Source organism: Pipra filicauda, unplaced genomic scaffold (assembly GCF_003945595.2).
Source record: "Pipra filicauda isolate LSUMZ 115617 unplaced genomic scaffold, ASM394559v2 scaffold2_size9829703_pilon, whole genome shotgun sequence".
NCBI lineage: Eukaryota > Metazoa > Chordata > Aves > Passeriformes > Pipridae > Pipra > Pipra filicauda.
In genome coordinates this window covers 9,674,923-9,696,282 of record NW_024104421.1, presented here as the reverse complement: position 1 = coordinate 9,696,282, position 21,360 = coordinate 9,674,923, and the positions used below count along the sequence as shown (strand labels likewise).

At 41.0% G+C, this 21,360-nt stretch overlaps 3 protein-coding genes across 11 annotated transcripts in view; 2 read left to right on the top strand and 1 right to left on the bottom strand.

The window, feature by feature from the left end:
- The window catches only part of GLT8D2 (glycosyltransferase 8 domain containing 2), a 20,186-nt gene extending 11,043 nt beyond the window's left edge, over positions 1 to 9,143 (top strand). For all 7 annotated transcript variants that reach the window (XM_039383218.1, XM_039383217.1, XM_027715161.2 and 4 more), the window contains 4 exons: positions 2,203 to 2,315; positions 3,006 to 3,172; positions 4,779 to 4,891; positions 5,686 to 9,143. In XM_039383218.1, the coding sequence (XP_039239152.1) occupies positions 2,203 to 2,315; positions 3,006 to 3,172; positions 4,779 to 4,891; positions 5,686 to 5,858 (566 nt within the window). In that variant the 3' untranslated portion in view covers positions 5,859 to 9,143. The remainder of the gene's footprint in view (positions 1 to 2,202; positions 2,316 to 3,005; positions 3,173 to 4,778; positions 4,892 to 5,685) is intronic.
- Positions 6,415 to 19,136, bottom strand: TDG (thymine DNA glycosylase). 3 transcript variants are annotated; one of them, XM_027715151.2, is made up of 10 exons: positions 18,840 to 18,862; positions 16,105 to 16,253; positions 13,262 to 13,491; positions 12,713 to 12,782; positions 11,206 to 11,341; positions 11,042 to 11,124; positions 10,868 to 10,962; positions 9,150 to 9,321; positions 8,705 to 8,833; positions 6,415 to 8,596 (listed from the first exon to the last, which is right to left on the bottom strand). In XM_027715151.2, exons 1-10 carry the CDS (start codon positions 18,860 to 18,862, stop codon positions 8,457 to 8,459), a joined length of 1,227 nt encoding a protein of 408 aa, XP_027570952.2. In that variant the 3' UTR covers positions 6,415 to 8,456. The 3 variants fall into 3 exon arrangements, with proteins under 3 accessions (XP_027570952.2, XP_039239149.1, XP_039239150.1); XM_039383215.1 differs by lacking the exon at positions 18,840 to 18,862 and adding an exon at positions 19,089 to 19,136 and having other exon boundaries at positions 6,415 to 8,833; XM_039383216.1 differs by having other exon boundaries at positions 6,415 to 8,833; positions 18,840 to 18,850.
- Positions 19,054 to 21,360, top strand: CUNH12orf73 (chromosome unknown C12orf73 homolog). The gene is made up of 2 exons (XM_027715163.2): positions 19,054 to 19,338; positions 21,005 to 21,360. The coding sequence occupies exons 1-2, from the start codon at positions 19,231 to 19,233 to the stop codon at positions 21,098 to 21,100; spliced, it is 204 nt and encodes a 67-aa protein (XP_027570964.1). The 5' UTR covers positions 19,054 to 19,230; the 3' UTR covers positions 21,101 to 21,360.

The following is a 21,360-nucleotide window of genomic DNA, read 5'->3' as shown; positions in this document are numbered from 1 at the left end:
AATTCTATCCTAGCCAGGCCACAGGGGCAACAAAACCATTTTACCTGTTCTCGTTAAACATTAAAGGAATGTTCCAATGAAAATTTTCTTTGGAAAGGACTGAGTATAACTACAATAAACTTGTTGCCCTAAGTTAGTCTTTGCTGTAAGAACATTAAGACCACTGAATTTACGCATGACAAAAGTATAATTCTGCACTCCTTTTCTACACCCTTTTCTAATTTTGCCTCTTGAGAGACAGATTTCAGAACATCTGCACTTAAAGTGTTGCTTTATAAAAGACGACTAAGCCACTCTACCTTTCTTGTTTTATTTGCAATAGACTTCGTATCACAGTTCTTAAACATGGGTGTTTCTCTGCTTTTTGTTGTTCCGTTATCAATGGACAACAGCAATATTTAACTCTTCGAAAAGTTCTGAAAATCTTCACTTAGACTCCAGCTTCATGAGTGGTTCAAGCTGAGCCCACCACTTCCCCTGCACCCCACCCTGCACCCGCACAGGGGTTCACCAGGAACGCGATTACTTTCAGCCTTAATTAGCCCCCTGGTAGCAGTCAAGGCAGCGTGGCTGGAGGAGGAGAGAGAGGGCTTTCTCTTTCACTAGAGGTGTCAGTTTATGTCAGCTGATGGTGTTTGTGGAGCTGCAGGATAAAGGTGCAGTTTCTCATTACAGCTCATGGTTGGCTGCTGCTGACCAAGTGGCCTCTCCTGCCCCCAGGCAGCTCCTGTTACTTACGTCGTATCTGCAGTTGTGCAGCTGCAGAAGAATCTGATTCAGCTGGTTGACCTGGCAGAAGACTAGCAGTACAAAATGTAAAAAAAGAAGAAACCAAACTCTTTTTTTTTTTTTTTTTTTTTTAAGTCTTTTTTTTCCCCTTTGTTTCAGTCAGCCTGTCTTGTTCACCCTTTGGCCACGCAATCATAGGGCCCACAAGAAGGGAATAAAGATGGACATGTGGGAGTGAGGTGGAGGAAGAGAGCCTGTCCAGGCAGCTACTCCCTGTGTCTTAGCTGTAATTTGAGACTGTGCTCTCTCAGATGTCTCTGCAATGGGAGTGAATGAGACTTCTCATGGGATAGGGAGAGAATGGGACAGAACTTTGGGATCATTTATTTGTTGGTTGTTGCTTTCAGCAAAGTGGTAAGAATGAAACATACTGAACTTGGGGTGTCGGCCCAGAATTCTTTGCTTTGATTTTTTTTTTCACTTGTTTTTGCTTCTCAAGAGAAAAGCATCAGCTGTTAAGAATCATGAGAAAACACTTAGCAAGGCATGCTGATCTTCAACAATTAAGTGTCCTACTAATTCAAATTCTATTTTTGGTGGGACATGAGTTTCCAGCCACCTGGTGAGTTCAGACAAATACATAATCTCTGTTTATTTCAGAAATACTCGTTCCAGTGTTGGCAGTATGGGGAATGTTTTTGGTTACTTGTTTTTTAATGAGCTCACCTCAGGCTACTGGGACATGGCCTTCCAAGATAATTCACCTTAACAGTGACCAACCCTTGCCCAGCAGCAGAACTGGTAGCTGTAGGAGTTTGGGTGCAGGCTCACTCGATTACTGTGGCAGTGCTGTGCTTCCCACCCGCCCTGAAACTGTTCTGGCGCATCGTGGGTACCTGCCAGTCAGGTGATGAGTGAGGTTATTTCTCTCCACCAGAAAGGAGCTGGATGGTCTGTGAAGCCAGCAGGGATGGTCAGGAGTGACAGGCACATTTCTACTATCCATTGCTGGGAACCTAGGTATCTTACAAGGAGGTATAAATGCAATAATACCAGGAAAAACCTGATCCTGTGCAAGAGATTGAAGTGGCACCTTTGTAGGACTTGAAGAGGATCAGAAAAATTGCCTGTGCTCTCCCTCTCCAAAGGCAAGCTCTGTGAATACAGAATTTTGTAACCAGGCTTCTTAACAGTGTAATCAGCTTCTGCTGGAAGTGATTTTGGACACTCAAACCAGAATATGAATGTATTGAATACCAGTGATAATATTTAAAGATAGACCTTAGACATCCAGGTACAGGACTGAAATTTAAGAATTGTCCCGTATTACAAAATTCAGCCTTTATCAATATCTGGGCTATCCCTGAAAACTGGTGTGTTTATAAGTAACATATATGAGAAGGGATGTTATCCTATCAACCCTGTAGCAATGCAGTAGGTGCTGTTTTATGCTTTTGACCTTTCTGTAATCAGGTGACATCCAGGAACTCTATGATACTAAGTTGGCTCCTGGACATGCTGCAGCTTTTTCAGATGATTGTGATCTGCCTTCTACACATGAAATGATTAGAAGTGTAGGGATGCAGGTAAGATGCCATTCTGGAATTCTAATAATGAATTTGTTTACCCATAAGTGTAAGAAGATTTCATATGTGTTTCCCAAAGTGAAAGTTATATATATAGATATAGATATTTACTTTCGTAATAGTTGTACCGGTAATTAAGAACTTCTTGTAGTAACTCTGTAGTGCTATGCAGAGTTGTTTCCTGTAATAATTTAAATGTATCTTGTTCTTCGGATTCTACTAAATTATGTTTGGTATTTTGCTATCAGTAGATAGTGAGCATTTATAGAACATCTAGTGAAGACAGAATATATGATATTTGTATTAGTCACTTTGGGAATGAAACCTAGGAAAACAATTTAAAGACTAACTCCTGGGCTGAGTTTCCCAGAATTGTCAGGGCATCCCTCTAGTATTATGGTTGCAGAAGTCTGATGCTGCATATTTGGTGTGAGCTACTGAAAAGCAAAGATGTGGTGAGGGAAGAGCCTTATCAAACTTCCACTGTACCATACTGTGGAAAAACTAATTTAGTATCTGGAAGTATCCTGCCTTTCAGCCTTGTGTCATATGGAAATCACTACACATAACCACCATCTAGAAATTCAGCTTTGGCAGCGCCTGTTTAGTCTCCCTCTCAGTGATAGAGAGATGAATGTACACATCTTTAAAAAGATTCATAGGGGATAAACATAGTTTTTTATTTCTTAGAACACATACATGGGATTCCTGGACTACAGAAAGCAAGCCATCAGAGATCTTGGCATCAGCCCCAGCACCTGTTCCTTTAATCCTGGAGTAATTGTTGCTAACATGACTGAATGGAAACATCAGCGGGTTACGAAGCAGTTGGAAAAGTGGATGCAAAGAAATGTAGAGTATGTGTAGAAATTTAGCTTTGCACTTTACTTTTCATACTTGGTTTACAGTTTTATTTTCTGTTTAAAAGCTCTTAAAAGTTTTTTTCAACTCCAGGCAGTCTTTCTTTTAACTCCTGTTTCAGCATTTCCATCTGTTTAAATCTGACCAATTTTGTACCAGGAAATGACCAGCTGGAATTTTAGTCTTGTGTTTAATGACAAACCACACATAATCCTGAGGGACACTGAAAACATGTGGTTCTCATTTTGGGTGACCAACTTCACTTGGGATCAAGCCACTTAATGATCTTCCCTTCCTGAGGCTGGCTGAAAGAAGGAGGAATCTTTCCTTGTTTGTGTGGGGACTCTCCTATTGTAGCATCAGCCAAACTGTAATTGGACACCATCTTTTTTTTTTTTTTTTAATACCAGTAGAAAAGACTTCTTTTTCTCTAGTTGAAGGAAATTTGACATGAAAGATATCTTTATGTTATTGACCATGAATAAGTCATAACACAGTGAAACAAGCACCATTCGTTATTTACATTAGTTCCCTGTTAACCTGTATTTGAAAACTTGACTCTGCAAAGGATTGAATTTCAGTTTAGTAAGGCTAAACTGCCACTGAATGGTTTGTGCTGTTGGGCTGTGTCCATTACTTGTTAGTTTTAGAAATGAACAGATGAGGGACACAAATGAGAAGTATGTGAATGACTGAGAAGCCGAATATTTTTCTCTTACTCTGCTTATGTAACATATCCTGACAAGCTATTGCTGTGCTTTTAAAGAGATTTTAAGAGTGAGAACTCTATATTACTGCAAATTTGATCTATAAAGTTGATTTTCTGCCTTAATAACACATTCATGCTCCTTTTAGCTGGATTTTGAAATGGCAGTGAAAAAAAATTGCTTATCAATTGAAACTCAGTTTTGAGGGGAGGTTATGATTTTTTTTGTTCTGTGGCCTTTCAGCACCTCCCTGTACTTCCCAGGTTTCCTCCCCACTGGACTAGGTGGGTGGCACAGTGTCCCATAGGTGGGGTGGCTTTGCCCATGTGCCAACTGGTCAGCAGGGCCATCAGCACATGTGGACAGACATCTGGCTGCCATCTCCTAATGCCTCCCCTTACCATGATTAGGCTTGATCTAGCCCTGGATTTACCACAAAATCCATAGGAAACTAATATTCTAATTGATGCTAACTAGGCTTTGACAAAATCCAACCAGAGGTCTAAAAGCTGGGGGAGGGGAAAAGGGAAAGAAAGGGAATGGAAAACATGGAAATATGTACATTTTCTTAAGAAACCAGGCTAAATTATGTTTGATTCCTTTAACAGCTTTCTTTTCTACAGTTAACTTTGTCATTATTGAGGACCACAGGCTGCGTGTAGAAGAAACTGGTTTCATGGTGGGTCTGATTCCCATTTTTCTTGGTAGCAACAATTTACTCCGTGGGAATTGGAGTTACAAATACAATCAATTAACAGCATAAGGAAGGAGTCTGCTGAAAACTGATTCAAAATGATTTTGAATTTTGCCAGAATACTTATTTTTTAATCTTCTGCCTTTCGTGCTAAAAATTCTTTGAGGTTTTGAACATACTCTCTTATTTTTCCTTTTGCAGGGAAAACCTCTACAGCAGCACCCTTGGGGGAGGCGTGGCAACCTCTCCAATGCTGATTGTATTTCATGGAAAGTATTCCTCTATTAATCCTATGTGGCACATAAGGCATCTTGGTAAGTTTAACTTCTCACTGTTTCCAAGTTGGAACTAAAGTGAGTGGTTTGTAAGATCCCAGTGCAGGACCTTACATTACTGTACCTCAGGCATTACTTTTTGTCTCAGATCCACAGCACATAATCCCCACTTCCCTCAAGGCTCATGAGTCCTGCTTTCTTCAGGGCAGGGCAGAATGTGGGAGTTGGATGCAAGTATCCTAACAGGTCAAGCAAACAACATATTTGCATCCCTGCAAAAACCCCAAGCACCTAATAGTTATGAAGTTGCATGAAAAAAGGAAGAAGACCCAAATACCAAGGGCAAAGTTACATGTTTAAAGACCAGCTAACCTATACTGCCATCAGCTATGAAAGAATATGTGAAAGATCTGCATATAGTCAGACTGAAAAAAATCAGTTTTTTCTACGTGCAGTTGGAAGAATATGGGAGGCTGGGCAGCATTTGTTGTCAGCATTCTGGAGGATGCAGTTACCTTTCACCTAGGAGTGAATTATCCTAGGAAAAACATAATGTCTTAGCTGGTGTGGTAAAATGAATAGATTTTGGTTTTAATCCCAGCTATGCCAGGATGATAAAAGTGTTGAGAGAAGAAACTTGCTGAAATTTTTTTGCTGATGCAGCATTAAAGGCATCAAGCTAAAAAAAAGCTACTCTATCGTACAACTATCTGATGAAATCATACTAATAAGACTTCTGAAAAAAAAATCACTTGAATTTAACTCACTCTGTAGTGTTTTCCTTTATTAAAAACTGGATTTTTAAATTTTTTTTTTTTTATCTACCCATGCAGGTTGGAGTCCTGATGCCCGTTACTCAGAGCAATTTCTTCAAGAAGCTAAATTACTTCACTGGAATGGGAGATACAAACCTTGGGACTATCCCAGTGTCCACACTGATCTGTGGGAAAACTGGTTTATTCCTGACCCTTCAGGGAAGTTCAAATTAACTCGTCCTGATAGCTGATACTGAAACAACTTAAATACTGCCAAACATAGTGTATTGGATGCATGTAATAGTTTGAGACGCAGCATATGAGGAATATGATTAACTGATTCTAGAAAACGACGTATTTGTTAAATATATGAATAACTGACCATCACTTTTGTGTGCTTAGGGCTTGAGAGGGAGGCTGGAGTGACCATTACATGGTTCAGATTATCCTGACTTTGATGTGAGGTGAGGAACTAGGTTTACTTGACAGTGAAGTATTTTCATTATACATTTACAGAGGTAAAACTCGGTGCCAGACAGTGTACTTTAATTTAAGGTCTTTATAAATAAGACTCCAATGTCTTCTGGTAGAAAGACCTACCCAGCAGATACCTGCAGTATTACACACAAGGTGTCTTTAGTTGTCTGGCCCACGTTGAAGAGCATGAAATGAGATCTTAGGCATATGTTACTGAGTAGAGTTGTGTTGAGTGGTGACTGTTTTGAGGCATTTCTGTATATGACACATCCTGTAGTGCACTTAGACCTTCGCTAGCAACATGTGAAAGCACATTCCAAGACACTGCAGTACAATTCCTGATTTTATTGTGAAACATGGATAGATTTAAGACAGATTAAGAACTTCTGTATTACTGTAACAAAAAGAGCACCAGTTCTGAGGGAGGACACATAGAATTGCAGTATTTAGTGAAACGGTCATTGTAGACTTAACTGTATTTTGCATCCAGTGACTCCTTTAAAGAAGACACCTTTCCCTTCCACTCAAAGAGGATAGCCTTTCAGGAGTTAAATCCTACTGTGCTACATACTCAGCAGTGCTAATTCCATGCTTCCAATTTTGTTGAAAATAAAATAATTGAATTGTAACAAATCCCTGATGCAAGATACTTTGAGCACCTGCAGGAAAACACCCATGTAAACAGCAATACATGATACAGTACACTTTAAATAACAGACAAGTCCTATACCTTTCTGACAATATACAGAATAGCTTTATGCTGAAGCTAATAAACACAATCAGAATCATAATGCACACTTTCTTGATTTAAGACGCTCAGAATTAAGCCACATAATTTGGGAAAAAACTGTAAACATCATGCCTGCCTCATAACAGGTTGACAGTGTGCGATCTCAGTGAGAGCTGTTACAGCAAGATTAGAACCTACACTAACTAGTTACACACAACTGACAACTGTTGCTGGCTGTGAAGAAAGGATAAATCACACCCTACAGGACTCTCTGGCCCGCACGGAGTGTGGAGATACTGTTTGTATCTGTTTTTCAAGTATGTGAAGCACCAACTATTATAAGATCATCAAAACTGTAGTGTTTTGATCAGCTTATTGCTTTTACTTCATTTCTTCCTCACATGATAAAGGAGGGAAAGAAGATGATGGTTAAGCACCAGGATGGAATCTCGTTTCTTTCTCAGTAACTAATATTGGTCAAAAATGTATATCATTTAGGCAAGTTCCTCAGAAGAGAGCTGTAGCTTCTACAGCCAACTTCTTATTCATGGAACAGCTGCTCCTATATTTAACTCAGTATTTTTTGCTTGTAAGAGGAATAAGAAGACCACCCTCTACAGATTGAAGAGAACGGAATGTTAAAACCTGCTAAATTGCAAACTCTTTTCACCCTGTGCTAATTGTACATGATGTAAACAATGTAGCTGTACGTGATTTTTACAGAGGATGCAGCCTTTCAATTCCCTGACATGTAATCTGTTCAAAGGGGTTGTCTACTGCTGAAGGTCATGTGAAGAGACTAATCACACAGTAACGACAGTGTTTGAATGCTACACAATTGAAGAACCACCACTGTTGTTTGTTTTGGGGCTTTTTTCAAGGAATTCCAGTTCCTTACATTGTAATTTCAGAGGGAAAGAGATAGAGTGGTAGGGATATCTTACCGTAAGCCAGCTCAGCTAGAATATTTAGGCCCTGTCCTGTGTGACACAAATTTTCCTCCCCAGTGTTGTGACTTGAGAGATGTCTTCACTCCCTTAATCCTGAATATGGTCCACTCACCAAGCAGACAGAGCTCTCTCTTCCCACCCAGAAGATACTCAGTACTCACAGCTGCAGAGTGCAACTTTCTGCACTTTTTAAGAAGGTAAGAGGCAGACTTAAAAAGCACAATTTCCTTAACTGTGCCTGATTAAAAATATCGCTTCACATAAGTTAAGGGTACACTTCCCATTTTCCCCTCCGGATATAAAAAGATTGTGAGATATCCAAATATTGAGGCATCAGTAAGAAGTATACTGCTGCTGTTACTACTACATTACAATTCATGAAATAAAATTAACGCCCAAAAGAAATCTTCACAAATGAGAAAGCAATTTGTCAAAAACTGCAAGAAATGGCATACATTAAATATAAAACTCATATACAAAAAAGGGCTAACTTTTTTAAAAAAAGTTTGAACAGTTTCTTAAAATCATCTAGTTCATCGATTTCAGCCTACCACACACTTACTTTGGACTATAATAAAATAACTAGGGGAGATAAAATACTATTAAAATGCTTCAGTTGGAGAACCGAGGTACCAATCTTGGTCACTGCATTAAAACTGCAGCATGGATGCATAGCTGAGAAGGAACAGCCCCTACACGCTGCTTCCCTCCTCTTCCTGTGTCACACCGGCACTGAACTCTGGAATCTGGTCTGCAAAGGACTGTGTCATCCATTGTCCATTAGGAACTACACCGAAGGACGACCCCTCGCAGTGCTGTGGATTGCTTCCCGCTGAAACAAAACAAAAATCCCACTGTTTACAAAATGCAGCTGACAGCCCTGAGTCCTCGTTCCCAAGCAGTGGTTCACAGCCCGAATGCCCAGAGCGCTGCACTTTACCCGTTCCATTGGAAGGGAAGCTGCACTGCTCACTGTCATACGGTGCACGATCACAGTAAGCTCCTCCATACGCTGCTTCATAGCCTGGGTCATACTTTTCTTCTTTGACAGCCATCTTTTTAGCATCCTCTGCAGAAACAGAACACCTCAAGTATTAATATTTAGAACAAACATTATCAAAGAACACTTTTATCAGAAAACACTTGAAAACCAGCCACAAATTCTACAAGATAATCCCCTGCTCTCCTTATAGAATTTAGGCTGTACTATAAAGAGAGTTGGAATCTGTAATTCTACACAACACAGTTTAGAAAAGATGGCACATCTGCCTCCCTCCCCCCCATCCCCCATTAAATTCTTTATTTCTTTCTTGCTTGGGAAACTTCTAGTTGTCTTGTACACTACACTGCATTTTAATAAAGGGTTAACAAAATAAGCACTGTACCTTGTGCAAGTTGCAAGTCGAATGTATACTGCACCTCCTGCACGTCTGTGTTTGGTGTGATGCCTTTCAGTTGGTCCCTTAAGTCTTTCAGCTTTATGTAATAATGAACCTTATCTTGTGCCCGGGGAAACTGAGCACATCTTGCACTGGATGATGGCATAACGTAGCAGAGCTTGAGACAAAGAGCAAGAAAAACAGCATTATTGAGCTATGAGTTAATATTTAGTGCATTGAGAACAACTTAACAGTTAAGCCCACTGCTTTAACCCTTTGTACAAACTTCAACTAATGCCAGAGGTGGTCGTGGAAGGGGCTAAAAGGAGTCTTTAGTTTTTCTTGTCCAGCCAGCTGTCTTGCCCTGAAGACAGGGGCCAATTATTAGCTGCCAAAGTGAGGACAATTTTCACCAGTTATTTATGTGCTGCAGGAGAAGCAGTACCAGTGTGTGGTACAAGAAATTTGCAGTGTGTGCCAGAGATTGGAGCACACTGCAGAGCTCTCTGAACAAGCAGAGCCCTGAGCCAGAGAGTCCACAGAGGAGTACGTGGCAGCATGCAAACAGCCCACACCAGTGAGGGAGGCACCACGGGTTAATTAGCTTGGCTTCTGGGCCAAGAGCATCCACAGCACACATGCCAGGGTGTGAAACTGCAGTTAGTCAGTATGGTTGGAGCCAACTCAAGTGTCTCTGCCTCTGCCAACAGCCTTAACTAAAGACATCAAGTTAGCTGAGCAAAAACAAACTGTTCAATCCTTTTATCGCCATGCAGTATTTACGAACAAGTACCAGTAAAGGGGATTATTTATCTTTCTTACAAATACATCTGCCGCAGAAGTCTTTAAGAGCTACTTAAGAAAGCAAGCACTTTATCAACAACAGTTCTTTAAGCTCTAATGGCAACACTTCACCTTTAGAGAAAGACAGCTTAAACTTGCAGCACTAGTAATTTGGGACAGAAATAAGAAGAAAAACAATCCAAACTTTTGAACTGACAAGGTAATGAAGCTTTAGAATAAGCTACCTTGGCAGGTAGTGTAATTGCCTTTGCCCTAACCTGTTTATAAGAACATGTTAAACAAACCTATTTCTGATGATAAATAGCTGGTCTATTGAGATACTTTCCAGCACTAGATGTCTGTGACTAATGCACTCTTCATCAAATTGTTTGTTTTATCTTCAGTACCCAATTGAACTTCAAACTGCAAATCAGCCCAAGGAGGTCCAGACTGATGGCAGTGCTTGGGCATGCCCAGCTCCTGTAATGCTGTAGTGGTTGTGTGTAATGGCACAGTGATGATGGACTTGCTGTTCTTTCTGCCCCACAGTGGCACTACCAGCACCATGGTCATGTTCAGTATTAAAGTTCAGTAACACAAATATCCAGCAAATTGGACACAGGGAATCAGTTTAAAGTTATCACAAAAGCATGCATGTATTATTCGTACTTTAGACAGCTGTCAGAGAATGCACTAACCAACTAATCATAATACACCATTTCCCAAATAAAATCTGCAAGTCTGAAGAAGCTGCATGAAAGATGTGTCTGAAAATTGCACTATCCCCCTTTCTCTATTCAGGTAAAAGCCTTCCACACGTGTTGTACTTTGGTCACTATCAGAATGTACTTGGTTCATGGTCAGAAGTGTATGCAAGTCCTGAGATTTTGTTAGTTTTTAAACGGAATGCCCTGGTTTTGTTTCTTAGTCTCAATACTCACAGTTTCTGTATCTGGCACTTTGTGTGGCTGCAGTCCAAATTCCAAGTTCTTAACTTTAATTCCGAAAACTTCTCTACTAAAAATTTCATAAATACCTAAAATAAAAAAAGGATACGATAAGTGTGAAGAAAAAAAAAGCTATTGACAGAACAAATTAATTTAAAAGGTTCTCACATTTTCCATTGAAAACTGCTATACGAGGTTTATACTTTTGTAGCTTCTGCATCAGAATTCGCCCTCCTTCCCGAATCTCTTTGCTGAAAGAGAAGGTACTCAAAATTATAATCACAACTATTAATTCATTAACAAGCATGATATATTCCCCCTTGCTGCCATACCTGGAGAGGTCTTTGCTTCCAGGTGTTGTTCTTTCAACCATGTTTGTAAATCCAATCCCATATTTATGTGGCAAAGTGTGGTCATCCATATGGTTCAGTTGTTCATTACTTAGACCAGACATGAACAGACACTTCCCTGTGAAGTAAGAAGGTAGATACATATTTGCCTATTTCTAAGGAAAAGAAAGCACAATGGAAAAAACTCAACTGTCAGAATACTGGAATGCTAAAGAAAGAATCTATTTTAACAAAGCATCAGTTAATTTGGGAAGATTATTGCCCTATCTAGAAAAGTTTAAAATAACGATTATTACTTTATCTACTGCAAGAGAACAGAAAAGCCCTAATGAACAGGAATTCCTCATCATGATCCTGTGTATGGAAACCAGTCTTTTATCCTAAAAGTTCAGTACAGAGCTTTAGATTTTGTGACTCACTTAAGCAGGGAGCGAATGTGATCAATATGGATTCCGTGGGAAAGAATGTGGCAAATACAATGTGTCAGCTTTCTTTTACAAGCTTGCCATTGCTCCTCCTTGCCCTGAGCCTCTGGGACAGAACTGCTGACATCTCACATTCATATTTAGCACATAAAAGTAGAGTTTGGGCGATGTGCAGTGCCAGCACAAACTCACGCCAGGTAGCTCCCAATGATTTGGGAAGGTTACAAACACCTGGATTTGCCAGAGCACGCATAGCTGGCCTGCTTCTCAGTAAAGGAGGTGATCAGTCTGACCAGGCTGCAGAACACTAGAGAAATACCCAAGCCTGGTTTTGGGTCTGCTGGGCACTAGGAATGTTTTGACTGGAATATCACAAGGCTGCAATTAGCCCACGTGGAGCTCCCTCCCACCACCACGGCTCCTATATGCAGAACTGAGCATTTCAGAGTTCAGGTAGGATCTTTTTTTATGAGAACATGATGCAGCAAATGCTATACTGAAAATGGAAAAATATTTAGGACAAAACATCTGCCTGGAGAATCAGGTATGCCAGATGCACATGTCTGCTGGGAAATGGCAACTGGCTTTGCTTTTTCATCACTTAGAAAGCTTCTAAAGAAGAGATGGATGTATAAATGCAAACAGAAAAGGGCTTAGTGAAAAACATTTTTTGGATAATGCTTGTAGTTTTATTTTACATCAGAAATTGATGCTTATTGACTCACCCTTGATAATTGAAGCACTAGAGATTTAATTTTTATTCCTTAAGCTGCACCCTAACACAATAAGGTATTTGGTAACGGTGTGTTTGCCTGACAATTCTAAACCTGCATCTAAAGTCACTGATTATTTCTCTTTTATTCCTTTTTATGTGCAGTATTTGACAGAACTACTTATGGGATTTAAATCACTCTTGGATGGTTAAAAGCAAAATCCCTCTCTGCATCCAAAACAAAAGAAAATCAGGAGAAAAACAAAACCCAAACCACAAAATAAATTAAATTACCACAAATTCTAACAAAGTTCTGCAAATTCTAAAAGCAGAAAGGAAAATGAAAACGTACAAAAATGGTTTCCAGGTCCCGGGTAATGATGTCCTTTGTAAGCTGCCATCAGGCCAGGGTTTATGCCAATCTGGAAAGATATCAGTCCATTTGAACAATGAGAACATGGCTTGTAGTCAGCAATTTAATCAAGTTACAGTAAGGATGCTTGATTCAATTCTCTCTAAGTTACTGTCAACAAACAAAACTGTGTTAACGGCACCTTCCATCATTTAAAAAACCTGACAATTTTACAGCAGTGCCTCATTTAGCTGTGCAATGTCAAAAGGGCAGCTCACAGTGTGCAGAGCTTCCAGTAAACAAAGCATCGAGTAACGGTCTCTCATGACTCTGTATCATACCTAAACCTTAGATTTCTCAGAAATTAGGACTATGCTACTATGGCTTTTAACAGAAAAGGCAAAGCAGCTCTACACACAGGAAACAGTTTATATACTTTATCTTGCAAGATCTTGCCATATAAGCAATACAGATAAGTCAGCAGAAAGAATGTAAATCATAACGAGTACAAAACTTTTCTACCTAATCTTGTAACTCTGAGTTACTTACTATTACAATGTCCAGATCAAAGGTCAAAATATCAGGCAAGGTCTTGGTCAGAAGTTCAGCTTCAGATACACCATTAAAACGATCCACTTTCCTTTTGACTTTAAAAGTATCTGTGATCTTTTCTTGTTTGCCTTTTGACTTGGCTGTTTTTTCTTTTTTAGCAGCAGGCTTTTTGGGTTGCTTTGGCTCAGTTGCTTTGGCTTTTCTTTTCCTTCCTCCTTTCTTAACTTCTGAAACACAAAGTAAATATTCCTTTTGTACATTTCTAATGTTGCAGTGTCAAAAAGACTCAGCTAAATGTATAGATACAAAAAGATAAGTTTACCTTCAAAATTCACTAATTAAAAAAATTACCAGATGAATCTCGGTTTTGCAGGTTCAACACAGAGCTAGCTTAGGTGTCTCTGTACCACACACAAACACACTACTCTCAGACAACTACACTGACTTGGGATACAAACCAAGAGTAACCCCATGATTAGGTTATGTTGTTTACATGTTTTATGCCACAGTCCTTTGGAAACAGTTTCATTTCTTTTGGAGGATATGCCAGAGCATCAAAGCTTAGGTTCCAAAGAATGTCACAGGAAGTTCTAGTCACCTATCCACCCTTCAGCTTCTAAATATGAAAGTTGAATGTTACAGGTGACATAACATCTTGAAGAAACCAAACTGCATGTCGAAAGCAAAAGGGCTCAAGGATTACCCACAGTGTCAGGAACACAAGCACAGAGGCTGAATGCTACATAAGCTATTCACACACTGCTGCATTCACATACATTCACATGCTGCTTCCAGAACAGATACTCTCCAGGGCAGCATTCAGCAAGGTAATGCAGCATCTCAATCTGAGTGACACCAAACATTCATTTTTATTTACAAAATGCCAACATGAAGTAGTCACTGTTCACTCATCTGAAGCTTCCTCATCTTCTGGCTCTTAAAATTTAGAGATTCAAGCAGCACAGGTACTAGCCATGACATGACCACCCAGGGAGTCCTCTCTATCTCTATGTTCATTAATAATGTCAAGCTGTAGAACACAACTTGAAAAATATGAAGATATATCTAGTAGCAATCAGCTGCTAAATAGACAAAGTAATCTATTACTTTAAAATTGAGACTTCATCTTATTTTCAAAATTCATAGATGAAAATCTCCCTCAGATAAAAAATAACTATGGTAGATACCCAGACACTGCCCTAAGTATGCAAACTTTTTTGGAGCTATTCTTGTAAGAAAGCTGCGTAAACAAAAGGGAAAACAAAAATCACGTGAAATTCCCAGGGCATCACTGCAGCAACTGCTTAGGGAAGCTTTAAGTAACAGTACTCAAGCTCTAGTCTAGTTGCAATAAAGAGAACAGAAGGGTCTAGACTTGGTGAGCCACATAAATAGCTTTTTTCTACCCCTTGAAGAGTTAGAAGGTTTTTCATGTGACAGCATAATGCCACATAATGCTCCAACTCAGAGCAGTCAGAGTATTTTAAATGAAGCAGGATAATGTTTTTCTAACTCTCACACTGATCAGGTACCTACCAACCAGACACTGTCATGGAAGATGAACAATGCCAGGGCAGCCTTTCAGAGGATAATCCTAGAAATCTTACTATTTTCACCACAGCAGTAGCTGGACTCCAAATCTTTGTCTTTCATATATGTTCCTGTAAATTTCATAAACATTTGATAAATATTCCATCCCCACCTTTGAAGGCCCTGATCAACTTACAGTTCTTGCAAAAAACAACACTAGGGAACAGCTTCCTAACAGAGGATCACAGTTGTCCAAAAATACTTCCAAGTGCAGTCAAACAGGGTGCTCACAGTGACACTATGTTATCCAATACTAAAACTCCAAAAGAAGACTGACTACACAGCACTTGAGATGCAGCCTAACTGAAATGAATAATACTGTGACAGAATTGAGCAGTCACAACTATTTTAAACTGGAGGTTTTCCTCCTACGATTTTATCTGGCCACGCATTGCAACTTTAACAAAAAAAAAATGGTTATCGAAGGATGCATTTAAACAAGCAATGTCATTGCATGAACTGGCTGATAAGTCTCCTTGGTACACAGAGCTCTGAGCTGTATCTATTAAAGTAAGGTGAAACTCTATGTGTGAGTATTGGCTACTGAATCAGAATTTAGGCATAGCAGAAATCACTGCTTTTTTATGTCCTAAGAGTGAGCACAGTAACAGAACAACAGATGTCCCCTTGGCATAGCTACTGCAAAGACTAAGTGTACAAAATCCTAAGGGGGGAAAAGAAAGGCAACATACAAGTACAGAGAGTACAAAACTTGTGTCATGTACACTTTCCAGCACTGTTTGCATTTTGTTTAAATGAGCTGCACTAAACCAAGTGATTCTTAGTCTATACAACCAATTCCCTACCTATGATTACTACAACACACTAAGGAACCATTTAAACAAAAATATTTCAAATAAACAGTATTATATCGTTCTTCTCCTGCAGAAATTTTAAAAAAAAATTTGAACTCAGAATTTTTAAAACCCACCTTCTCTAACATAATATTAAAACCCATGACATTAGCTAAAAATTATGCATTTATCTATTGAAACAAAATTTTGCTTTTCCTGGAACAAGATAATTGTGTGAGACTGAACAACCTGAATACATTCACCTGGGTTTACTTCTTGTCTTTGTAATTATCTGTTAAAACACGTTACTGAAAGAATACAATTAATCAATACTTCCTCAGACAGCACCAAGAAAAGGAAATCCAATATGTCCAAAGAAGCAGTTTAAGAGCAATATTTTTTTCCCCAATCAATTACTACTGTTTTAGCTCTCTTAGCACAGCCCAGTCAATCTACCTTTTGGAGGCTCCTGAGCAATGTTTGGCTCTGGAATGCCCTCTAGAGTCGGCTGCTCAGCCATCGTTTCCATGTTGGCCACCGCAGTCATCATCTGATGGAACGGAAAGGAGTAAAATGCTTGAGCTTGCTGAAGATATGCGTAGTATCTTAGGAGGGAGAGGAAAGAGACATAATTTGTCAACAACTTAGAAACTTGGTGATGTACCGTACAGACCGTAAAAATCAAACTTTATCAGGGCTGGCAAGTATCACATTTATATTCTCCGACGACTCTATTAACAAGGGAGTAAATTATCCAAATCTGTGAAGCAGTTTGGCTGCTGAGCTGGTATCAGTTAACAGTACAATTCTTGTGATTACTATAATGTGGAATTAACACAACATTGGTAAGTGAAGTGTAGAGCTTTACCCTTTTTTTCAGGAAAAACACTCTGTAGCACACACTTCCAAAGCAAACTATCAAACACATTGGCAATTTACAACACATGCGAGTTAAAACTCTTTGGACTTCAAGTTTCCTAAATTTTAGATTTTTTTTAATGTTGCGTCATTTACTTGATCTGGTAAGATCCAGAATGGATGAATCATTCTGGGCTATAAAGCATGAAGAACACACACAGCCTTTGTTACTATGCAGATCATTAAACAGCTTTAACAAATTGTGTGGCAGATGTTGTCCAGTTATCACACACTGGATCCCAACACAAAATACTGCACTTATTCTACATGGAAGTGTTCACATACACAAAAACTCAATTTCCTTCCATGCATAAAGACATTTTTCCATATACAGCTTTCTTCCTCCACACATTTATTAGTCACATACAGCCCTCACACCCCAATGCAAAATTCTGCTTTATACTGTCATTCCTTTCTACCTACACAGCCATTTTCTTGGCCATAGATTCTGCTGCTATAAAAATACATAGAAAGGATTTTGTGAACAGTAATTTTTCAGGAAATAATTTTATCATCTCAAAGCTATTAACAAAAACACCAAATAATTTTTAGATACAGACATATTTGTCCAAGAAGGCCAATGGCATCCTGGCCTGTATCAGAAACAGTGTGGCCAGCAGGACCAGGGCAGTGATCAACCCCCTGTACTCAGCACTGGTGAGGCCACACTTCAAATCCTGTGTTCATTTTTGGGCCCCTCACTACAAGAAGGACTCTGAGGTGCTGGAGTGTGTCCAGAGAAGGGCAACGGACCTGGGGAAGGTCTAGTGCACAAGTCTTGAGATGCAGCTGAGGGAGCTGGAGTTGTTTAGCCTGGAGAAAAGGACACTCGGGGGAACCTTATACTCTCTACAGCTATGTGAAAGGAGGTTGTAGCCAGGTGGGGGTCAGTCTGAAGTAACAAGCAACAGGACAAGGGGAAATGGCCTCGAGTTGTGCCAGGGGAGGCTTACATTGGATATTAGGATAAATTTCTTCATGAAAAGGGTTGTTAAGCACTGGAACAGGCTGCCCAGGGAACTGGTTGAGTCACCACCCATGAAGTATTTAAAAGCCGTGTAGATGTGGCACTTATGGACATGGTTTAGTGGTGGGCTTGGCAGTGCTGGGTTAATGGTTGGACTCAATGATCTTAGAGGTCTTATCCAACATAAATTATTCTGTAATTCTAAATATCTCAAAAGAAGGGACCATTCACTACTACACAATGAATTTTTAAGAATCCCACTGTAAATCAGATTTATACCAGAACAGCCCACACTCTTATGATCAAGCCACTGATTTTGAACCTAATACCTGTCCTGAATCAAGGAGAATAAATATGAACGTAGGTCTGTCAGATTCCCGAGGAAGTTGCCTAATAAAGTCATGGGAGATTTTCAGAGTACTGTGAATACTTTAACCCCTCTGCAGGAAGAGTTCCATTTTATATAAAATACTTGTGCAGCTACTGAACCAAACCAAACTGATCTTTAGATTTGTGTTGGGAAACACAACTGAGACATGCAGAATCCAGCTCATAAAGTAATAAAAGCTTAATCATGCAGAGCAGAACAGAGTGAGTAACAAAGATGTGAAACGAAGACCAGATGCCTTCTTGTAATACAGGCCTTATTTTATGAGTATATAAAGTATCCTTCTTGTAAAGGGAATAAAACTTCCTTTAAATAGAGAGAAAATTCGCGCCATGTCACAAACAAGTCCTCTAACCACTTACTAATGAGAGGAAAGAGAACTTTTACCCCTACCTCTAAGTTTCCTACACATTTTAGGCCACATTTCTTGCGCATGGGTTCAGAAATACAATTCTTTGTTACTGACGTATAACAAACATAACAAAATGTCATGGGACATTTGAATAAATATTTCCAGTTCCACGGGGAATAAATATTTCCAGTTCCCTCGCCCTACGCCCCCCCCCCCCCATTCAGTTTATGCTAAAAATGAAAGAAAAATTAAAAGAAGGGTAGAGAAGATTTGTTCACAAAACAAGTATTAAATAATACTCGGAACAAACCCAAGTATTAAACGATTTTCAGCTCCCCCTCGGGACGCAGCCACGATCGCGGCCCAGCGCCCCGTTCCCCCCCCCCCCGGGGCCCGGCCCCTCCGAGCCCCGCTCTCCGCTCCCCTTTGTGCCGAGGAAGGGGCGGGAGGCGCCGCCACAGCCCGGCCGCGGGCCCGCCGCCCGCGGGACGTGGGCGAGCAGGAGGAGCAGGACCACGGCGGCCCCCCCGCGAGGCCCGAGCGCGGCCGCGGGCGGGCGGCGGTACCTGCCCAGCTCCTGGGGCTCCATGGCGGGCGGGGGCTGTCCCTGTCCTTGTCACCGCCGCCACTGTCGCCGCTCGGCCCCCGCCCCCTCCCCCCGCTCGGCCCCCCGACCGACCTGCCGGGCGGCCCCGCGCCACGTGACCCGCGCCGGCCAATGGGCGCGGAGGGCGTGGCCGGGTGTGTGGGTGTGTGTGTGTGGGGGGGGATCCCCCCGTGCCCCGGGGGGTGCGGGGGGTTCTGTCGCGACTTACCGCGCGCTGCCGCGATACTCCTGCGCGAGGGGCGGGCCTCCGCACCCTCTTCCCTTTTCCTTTTTCCCTGCCCCGCTGCCGGTGGCGGCGGGGATGACGCACGTCCGGCGCGGTCGGTGTGTGCGGAGTGCTCGGCCCGGCCATGCCCGCCGGCGTGCCCTGGCCCACGTACCTGCGGGCGCTGGCCGCCAGCATGCTGGCCATGTTCGCGGGGGCCGAGGTCGTGCACAGGTACTACCGGCCGGACCTTGTAAGTGCTCCCAGGGGCCCGGTCGGTGGTGGCGTGTGTGCGGGATGGAGGCTTTGCCCCCGGGAGGCGTCCGGCCTGGCTGTGCACAGAGATCGGCCTCTGCAGGGGCACCGTCCGGGCAGCCGGGACCGTGCTCTGCCCCAGTCTGGGCTCCTCAGGACAAGAAAGACAGGGAGCTACTGGAGAGGGTCCAGTGGAGGCTACAAAGATCATTAAGGGTCTGGAGCATCTCTCTTATAAGGAGAGACTGTGGGAGCTGGGCCTGTTTAGTGTAGAGAGTGTGGATGAGAGGGGCTCTCATCAGTGCATATAAATATCTCAAAGGTGGGTGCCAAGGGGATGGTTCCAGACTCTTTTCGGTGGTGCCCAGCGACAGGATGAGCAGCAATGGCCGGAAACTAAAGCACAGGAAGTTTTCCTTCAACATGAGGAAGAACTTCACGTTGAGGCTGGCAGAGCACTGGAACGGGCTGCCCAAGGAGGTCACCGGAGCCTGCCTCTCTGGAGACGTTCCAAACCCACTTGGACGCATTCCTGTGTCACCTGCTCCAGGTGACCCTGCCTTGGCAGGGGGGTTGGACTAGATGATCTCCAGAGGTCCCTTCCAACCGTAACAATTCTGGGATTCTGTGACTTCTCTGGGGAGCCACCTCCACTCTTAATGTGGTACCAAAAATAAAAGCTGTGTAACCCCCTTCAAAAGGGGTCTCCGCTGTAGGAAGCTGGGTTTTGAAAAGAGAGTTCAGAAGTGGTGAGAAGGGGCTGTGCTAGATTTAAATAGACTTCGTTTCCTTCAGTACTTGAAGACAATCAAAAGTTGACTTTAGAAATGACAACAGGCAAGGCTGTCAAAACTACAGTCACAGAAATAAACTTCAAATGAAACCACCCACCAGGAATATTAATGGTTTAGTCTGTTGGAGGCCTGACTTGTAAGTTTTCTCTCACCCTCCTGCTCTTGATTTTTGTAATTCACTGTGCTATTTTCAAATGGAAAATAAGTTTAAAAAAATTACCATGCTTGAGCTGTCACATCAAAATTTAAGCAATGAGGCTTAAATCATTGATAGATGCATAAGAATTTATGTATTTTAGTAGTCTCTACTGTAGCCTTCGTTACAGACAAATAGACATATTTATTCAGAATGATCAAATGATCTATATCCCTAAAGTAGGATGAATTTTGAGGAGGTATCTCATTCTTGAAATGTCATGTCATCTGGTACCTTTTTATTTTTAAATTTCCTCTTCAGCTTCAATGCTTAATTTCTAAATCAGGAAGGTAGAGGCAGTGAGACATTTTCTTCTGTCACCAAGAGAAAGAGTATATGTGGAAACTTCAACTGTTTTAGACATCTCTACCAAGCTTACCTTCTTTAATGGCAAAAAAGCAGCCTTGTTCATTTAAATGAAACTGTTAATTCTTCCTTTTACCTTCTTTTTTTTGTTTTCCCAATTATATTTTGCTATTTTAAAATAAAAGTCAAATTACAAAAGGTAATAATTTTTAAGATGTTTTGCATATAGGAATTATACTCTGCTCAAAGAAGAGGGCAGTATAATCACAGTTTAGCTATAATGCTCTTACAGAGTGCGATCCTTTACTGTTTTGTGAGTTTAGTGTTTCTTCTGCCACAACACTGATGTCTTTCTCTGTTTTTAATAGAGCATACCTGAAATACCTCCTAAGCCTGGAGAACTGAGAACAGAACTGTTGGGTCTAAAAGAAAGATCAAGCAAAGTTCGGACTTCACAACAGTGACCAGAAGTTACTTCTGTTGTGAAAACTAGGACTGATAAAATATTTATTCAACTGTTTAAGTTGCAGAAATATGTATGTGAAATACTGTACTGCCTTAATGCTTTTTTGCTTTCCTTTAAGCAGTTTCAGGCAGCACTTAAAATAAACGTACAATGAGTACTGTTGCTAAAAGTCCAGTTGGTTGTGTGCCAAAATAGTTGTGACTTCTTAAATCTGGATTGCAGTGTAACTATCCTTCAGAATAAAGGGTTAAACCATGA